General features: G+C 35.1%; 1 protein-coding gene across 1 annotated transcript; it reads right to left on the reverse strand.

The window, feature by feature from the left end:
* Positions 1 to 1038: 1038 nt before the first annotated feature.
* On the reverse strand, positions 1039 to 8043 carry LOC129870167 (uncharacterized). Its single transcript, XM_055944804.1, has 2 exons — positions 7526 to 8043; positions 1039 to 1698 (listed from the first exon to the last, which is right to left on the reverse strand). Exons 1-2 carry the CDS (start codon positions 7809 to 7811, stop codon positions 1325 to 1327), a joined length of 660 nt encoding a protein of 219 aa, XP_055800779.1. The 5' UTR covers positions 7812 to 8043; the 3' UTR covers positions 1039 to 1324.
* Between the last annotated feature and the right edge of the window lie 221 nt (positions 8044 to 8264).

Below are 8264 nucleotides of genomic sequence, written 5' to 3' on the forward strand. Positions count from 1 at the left end.
TGAGTAAACCAATTTTTTCATGCAATTCTTTTTTATAATAATTTCATGAAAACTAAATTAATTGGTGAAGAAATTACTAACCTTTACGTAAAATCAAATGCTTGTGGGAAAAGATGAATGAAGAATCATTTTTACGTAGATCTCAGCGTGCATATTTTTAAATGTTTTTTTTTTTGCAGGGGAGTGGAGTATAGGAATATATTAATACAAGGTGAAAAGAAAAGAATAAAGAAATAATTTTAAAAATAAAATAAATTATTTTTTTCTTATTTTTTCTAAGCAGCAAGGGTGGCGCTACAATATTAAGTAGTTTTTACTTAGATTTTGTATTTATATTAATAAATTTATTTGAGGTTAGCTCACTCTCGCAAAATCGTAACCCTTTGTCCCAACCATTGTAGCATGTGTGTCGCACAGGGCATGATGATTTGACGTCATCCTCACATTCCTCTGACTTATCACCGACAATCTTGCCTTCAACTTATCATCGGGACAACAGTCTATTACGCTCGTTGCAGAACTTAACCCAAACTCAACATCTAACGACACAAACTGACAATAACCATACACCACTCATGACAATAACCATACACCACTCATGTCCGCATTGCCAAAGGCACCCAACCTAATAACTACAACAAGCTATAGCTTATGATGGAAAATTCATATATTTAAACTTTGAATTCTGATTTATTTATTTATTCCACTTGTAGAAGAGTAGTTAAATTTGTTTACTTTCAAAACGATGGCTAATCTTTAATTAACGATATAGAAATGACTATTTCCTCATTTCTTCATACTTTTCAATGGAGTTGAGATAAGGGAAAACTCCCAACCAAAAAAACTTACTAATACAAACTCCAACTAGAAAACTTACTAATGTACTTCAACAAAATTTTGGACATGTGATTAGACCTTAGCACAAAGTAAATTTTATAGGCCATTGTTAAGAGATAATATTGTTATAGAAGATGGCATACATTGCAACGTCATCGTCACAATGTACGCAAAACTCACAAAATATTTACTCACTCAGTGTTCAAACCAAACCACATCAATTTACCATGATGATTAACAGCAGCGGAATATGACTACATAATCACCCCTCCAAGAACACAAACACAGCTTCAAACACCGTGAATGACAGAACAGAGGAGTGGTGGTTTAGGATAATCGAGACATCGAAGATGATGAAAATATAGACACAATTTTACAAGAATCTATCAAAGATGGCAAAGACAAGCTAACACAACACACTTCTTGAACCAAAATTCTCAAGACAACTATTAGAGTGGATAGACAAAACAGATGCATGTTATCCTTCCTATGTGTTCTTCTTGCTATCAGAATGTGACACAGTTTGGTCAACTGATTGCAATTGGCCTCGAAGATTCTGATTTTCTTCCACCAACCGATCGTATTCAAGCAGCAATTTTTCAGATTGACCCTTAAGAGAATCAGTATTTGCTCTCTGAGATTGCACCTCCTTTTCTTTTGCCTCGGATTCTGATTCCAGGTGTTTTATCTTGTTCCTCAAGGAGGAGATTTCATCCCTTAAGGTACTGGCCTCACCGTTCTTGCCATTGTCCAATGCACGATCCTGCTTCTTCACGGCCTCCATGGTCTTCCTTAGTAAACGAAGCTCCCTTATGTAATGGTGTAGCCTGTCAATCATCAGTCCGAGGAATAGAGAGAATCCTGCAAGAATTTAAAAGCATTTGAACCCCGTTATGCAGAAACTTGCTTCAAACAGATGACGACTAAGCCATGGAATCAGAAATCTACCAGCCATATCTTCTTAATTATGCATTTAATAATTATCAAGGCAGTGTGTCATCACTAGATCATATATTTGAAAAAGATGACAGAGATCACATCTGGAACATTTAAGGATCCAGAATAAGGTGCACAACTAATTATCCAGAACTGGAAGATCCGTCATACTCCCTATGGCTGTGGCTTGAGCGCCTTTCGATCTTGTGCAAATTTATGGCCAAGGGAGGGAACATTTTGCTGTTCAGCAGAGGCCCTAGTGCTGGGGTAGATCAAGGTGCGACACTATAACCTATGTTACACAAATTTGTTCCCAGGTTCACATTGGGTACAGGGTTGATGGTATCGGTGTGCCACAATTTTGCTAATTCTTGGTCTATTTTGAAGAATCTGCACATAGCATCCACACCCTTATCTCACCCTATCAACACGGTACACCAACGCAGAAAGAGAAAAAAGAACCCATGTAACAGAGCCTACAGCTCAAATAACCACAAAATTCCATCGCAACGCCTTGCAGGTGAAGGTTAATACTATTCCTAAAGCACCATATACCCAGCATGTATGAGCATACAAACAAAAAAGGTAAGAACATTTCCAGCACTCACACTGGGCTGATCTAGTCATGGGCGGAGAGACAAATCGATCATTAGTGGAAGGTATACAGCGAAAATCAGTGAATAACAGTACATCACTATAAATTTCATATTTGGGCAACTCTCTACTCAGATAATAAGACTTCCACATGCAGATCCAAATGAAGATGCAACCACGAGATTCCTACTAGAATAGGAGATTGGCCTACTTTTGTAGAAAACCACGTCTTTTTGAAAGATTTTCTACTTTTTGGTGTACTTCTTGTGTACAGGTGTTTTTATGCCCTTCATTAATTCGCCTATACTTGCCTGATAACTCCACCAAAGCTAGATATCTGTCCCATCAACTTGGGTTGGGTGCTTGATTCCTTAGCTGAGCTAAGGATTTAGATACGGAAATTGAGCTAATGGCTCACTTCACTACCTTAAGCGGATCTATTTACAGGCCAAATATACTGCAATCACCCAGACCTTTCATGACAGTTCTCTATGTCATGAGCATTCGGCTAGTGTCCATAGCAATCCTCACAAAAGAGACGCACCAAAAGACAAAAGGGGTAGAGAAAAGGTGGACAACAAGAAAGAGCTGAGAAACAAACATATCAGTCCCCGTAAACATAGAACTCCCTCCATCTTGTATTCAAGTCTCTCCAATATCATATTTTAAGGGGTTGTTTGGTAACATCAAATAGTCCCGGAATTAAATTATAGTGCCACTTAATTTGTCGTTTGGTTGGCAAGTTCGGAATAACTTATCCCGGGACTAATAATTAATACCGGAATAAGTTATCCCTCCTCTTGGGCGGTATAGTAATCCCGAGATAACTTATCCCGGGATAAAATAGAGAAAATGACAAAAATATCCCTTTATACCCTTTTTATACATCATTTTTCACATTCATGTATATTCACATTATTTTTAATACCATGTATAATAACATTTACAATCTTCACTACTCCTTATTTTTATAATAATTCTTTATATTTTTTTATTAAAAAAATTAGACTATACAAATATAATATTAATATATTTATTTATTTGACTAATTTTTATGTTTATTTATGTTTTGATTTCTCTACTACTAAATTACATATTTTTAATTTTATAATTTTTTAGTCACTTGAAAGCTTGCATTTTATATATCAACTAAAATGAAAACCTTAGTATTTTACAATTTAAGAGTGATATGTGCTTAAATGAAGTGATGTAAATAATAAATTCTCTTTTACTTTAACAAATTTAAGATGAAAGTTCTATTTTTAAGCTAAATAAGATGAAAATTTTATTTTTAAATACATATGCTACCATTATGAGAATGTACACACAAAAATATTTAAGCTAAATATGATGAAATTTTTATTTTTAAGAATGAATAACTAAAGCTTGCAAAGAAAATATAAAATACTAAATAAAGTGAAGGGTATTTTTGTATACATATTGTTTCGAATACAAAAAATCAAACAATCAATAAGAAATAATCTCAGCATAACTTATCCATCATAACTAATCCCATCATAACTAATCTCATCATAACTTGTATTCAAACCAAACGACCCCTAACAGTATTAGGTAGCAAAAACAATATAGGTGCCCTAGTTTTTCTCTGTTTTACACTGTGTAATCAAATCAAACAGAAAAATTTGGAGGGGCAGGGTTTACACTTTACATAGTACCAGCAGTTTGGAAGCAATATTTAGACAATTGGTGGTGTTGGAAACATATACTCTTTCATGTTCCATAGTATCATATGCCATGCTGGAGAAAAAGATAAAATCAATAACATTCTGAAAATTCCTGCGTCACACCTTGCTTGAAGAAGTGCATCGCAAAGCAGCTTCAGAGAACCACCAACTCTTAACAAGGTGAGTAAATGAACTTAGCAAGCAGAATCACAACAATTCTTCAATCGATTCTTCAGCCCTCAGGCATGATTCTGATCCACCAAACTAGATGTCCTAATGATACTATTTTTCCAGTTCCCCTCTTAATAAATTGTCTCATTAAAACTCTTTAAGCATTCATAAGATCTTCTCCTTAAGGGCCATTTCTCCAATCAGAGAATATGTATGCTCAGTTTTAGTTGAAGAGATGCACATTCCAGCAACTTTGTAACTTCTTTACCGCTCCTTCCCCTCACCCTCTCTCCCTGATCAAAAGTTCCTATTTTGCTGCCTCTTCGATCGTCTCCGACTCCCTAAAAAAGAAGGTTCCCTTTTAACGAGCTTGACACACAACATGACCATCTTTAAGACGTTCGCATCTAGAAATATAAAATCTTTTCTTTAAGAAATCTCTAAACCAGGTCGAATCTAAATTTTATCAACGGCTCCAAATTACTGCTACACCCACTACTACTTTGTGGCTGATGCGAACTTCAGGTAGGGGAGAATCTTTCCATGGAAGGATTTTAATACAAGAGAGCTTGGAGCCAAAGAATGCTAATTTAGACCTATAAGGAAGATTAGCTTGTAACGATGCTTGAAGTAATTAACTTGTTACGGGCTCAAACTTTGAAGAAAAAACAAATGAAGAACAGCTCGTTTAGAGACCCATCGCAACCCATGTGGATGTTATCCTATCTAATCAAAAGTAATTCATAGTCATCAGGAAGAGAAGCTTGAGATGCTAATGTAACCAGCGCAAGGTATTTTAGCAACTGGAAATATTTAAGCAGCAGCTAAACAATTGAGGTGAACATATCACTCCAGATGTGTTCATCTGGCCAATTCAGAAACCTCCCGGAATGTGCAAAGTCCAATGTCTTTTATAATACCCTGCTGGGCATAGGATCATAGTCCTGCTATTAACAGAGAGACCCGCACTCAGCAAAAAGATTGGAAAGAAGTTCTGCCGCAGAACTAAAGGTTGGTGCCAAGCATTAGGTTGAAGAAAACTCTCTCCTGAGATATTGGGAGACGCCCACTGCCTTCTTCGGCTTCTACTTAGGAACTTACTGGATAGTTGAACTGCTTCGAACTATGATATCTTCTATGAGATTCCCCTCAATACTTTCTTCGATGCTACAGTCAAGTCTAAGCATGAATCTTCATTACATGCTTGCATCAATTTGGTATTGAATTCTTACTTGGATTCTATTATTACTACTACCCTAATTCTATCTAATTCTTCTTGAGTTCTGATAATTTAATTGATTAGAGCAAAGATCCAAGCCCCGAATGTTTGGGTCTGCATTCTAGACATTTGATCATCAATACTACATATTCCCCCATCCTTTCTTTCATTCTTCCTGTGTGCTTTAAGCTCCACCCTATCTACATCAGTGGCAATGAAGTTCAGTATAAACATATGCTCCTCTGTTTCAATTTGTTTGTCCTATTTTGACTTGACAAGGAATTTAAGAAAGTAAAGAAGACTTTTAAATCTTGTGGTCTTAAATTAAAGATGTGTCAAATGTATCAAAATGTCCTTTAATCTTGTGGTTTTAAACATGTCAAGCGGAAAGTTGAAATTAGGAGTTGTTAAAAAAGGAATGTAGGATAACGGAGGGAGTATTTATTTAAAAATTGTTCAACTATAGATACAGTTCAAGTCAACAACAGTGATTCCAGTGACTCTTGCTGCCTAAAAACAAAATCCGCCCTTGAAGTCTTTATCCTTTTGTACTGGAACCTGAATGGAACTTGAGAACTAGTAACCAAAGGAATCACGAACAGAGATTTTGCTAAACATACCCAAATGTTCCAATTAAATAAATCATGGCATCACACTCAATCCTAACTTGTTCACTTTGCTTCTCAAAGTAACCATAAAAAGGGAACTCAGGAAACAACCGAAAACATGTTTTAAAAGATGCAAAAAGAAACATACCCATCGATTGATCAAAAAAGAAATTCTATAAACAGCTCAAAATAACCGAAAAAATGCAAATAGAAACATACCCATGAACTAATCATAAATGAAATTCTACAAACTCCTCAAAAAACACGAAAAAAATGCAAATAGAAACATAACCATGAATCAATCATAAGAAGAAATTCTACCAAACGACGCAAAAAAAGGTTGAAAAATTGCAAAAAGTAACATACCCATGAACTAATCATAAGAAGAAATTCTACAAACAGCCCAAAAAAAAAGGTTCAAAAATGCAAAAAGGAACATACCCATGAACTAATCATAAGAAGAAACTCTACAAAAAAAAAAAAAGGGTTCAAAAATTGCAAAAAGGAAACATACCATGAACTAATCATAAGAAGAAACTCTACAAACAACCCAAAAAAGGTTCAAAAATTGCAAAAAATGAACATACCCATGAACTTAAGAAGAAACTCTACAAACAACCAAAAAAGGTTCAAAATTTGCAAAAAGGAACATAACCATGACAACAACAACAACAATCATACAAAGAAATACTACAAACAACTCAAAAAACACCAAACAAATGCAAATAGAAACATACCCATGAACTACAACAACAAACTCAGTGTAGTACCACAAAGTATAGCCTAGAGAGGTAGAGTGTTCGGAGAGGTAGAGTATGCGCAGACCTTCCCCTACCTTAAAAGTAGAGGTTAGTTTTGATAGACCCTCGATTCAAAAAAACAGTCCAAAGCATTCCAAAAGAAGTAGCAGCAATGAAAGCATAACAAAGCATCATGAGGGGTAACAACAACTAAATAATTTGATAATCGAATAACTACAACTAAATAATATGATAATCGAAGTACATGAATCACCAAAAGGTATCAGAAATCGAAGGCAAGAAACTACCCGAGCAATACTAAGACTTTATTATTGACGGATAGTGAGACAACGGACTATTACCTACTAACCTTCTATCCTATTTCACACAACCTCCTATCTTATATCATATCCTTATCCTTGATAAGTTGAAACTGTGTGCCACCTCCCCAATACTTCTTCGGTCTGCCTCTCCTTCGATAAAACCACCCAAGCCAACCTCTCACATCCATACCCATGAAGTAATCATTAGTAAAAACTCTTCAAACAACCCAATAAAGGTTCGAAATTTGCAAAAAAGGAACATATCCATGAACTAATCATAAGAAGAAACTCTACAAACAACCCAAAAAAAGGTACAAAAATTGCAAAAAGGAGCATACCCATGAATTAACAATAGAAGAAACTCTACAAACAACCCCCAAAAAACTTCAAAAATTGCAAAAAGGAAACATACCCATAAGAGCAGCTTCAAGAATTTGATGAGCAAGAAGGATTTGATCAGTAGGATTTACAGAATCAACAGGACGAGACTGCAATTCCTTAATAGAATAAACAGTATAAATCATGATCACAAGAACAGTAGCTGCTACAGATTTAACAATCAACGGTCCACTCCCTCTTTTAACCCGATCAAGAGTCATAATTATCAGTTTCCTCAAAGGGGTTCTGAAAAGAAACATCAAAATCAACCCCATTTCCAAGAACACCACCATGAACAAAAGCTGCACTTGAGCTAACATTTTGAATACACCACCAAATTAACTGCTTTTTTTTTTCTTCAAATTCACCAAAAGGAGTTTTTCTTTACCAAGTAAAGAGAACTTTTGTACAAGAAAGTTTGATTTTTAGTGGAAAAGGGGGCCGATTTTTTCAGAGAAAACGGTGAGTTCTACAGTGTACAGGTGGTGTTGATTCTCAATATACACTTGTTTTTTTGTGTCACGCGGCTTTACTGCCTGCAGAAGACTTTTTTATTGGAAAAAGACTAAGCGTCGGCAAGACCTATCCTTCTTTTTATTTATTTACTAGGTCATTACGAATGCTAACAAAAAATTTGGAGTAAAAATATCTGATTAATCATATTTTTAAAAATTGATAACTAATACACATAAAAATAAATTGAGAAAATTATGAATTCTTATTTTTTGATTCCTAATTCTTAAATTCTAAAAAAAACCGGCATGAATCCTATA

This window comes from Solanum dulcamara, chromosome 10 (assembly GCF_947179165.1).
Source record: "Solanum dulcamara chromosome 10, daSolDulc1.2, whole genome shotgun sequence".
In the NCBI taxonomy this organism is placed as follows: Eukaryota; Viridiplantae; Streptophyta; class Magnoliopsida; order Solanales; family Solanaceae; genus Solanum; species Solanum dulcamara.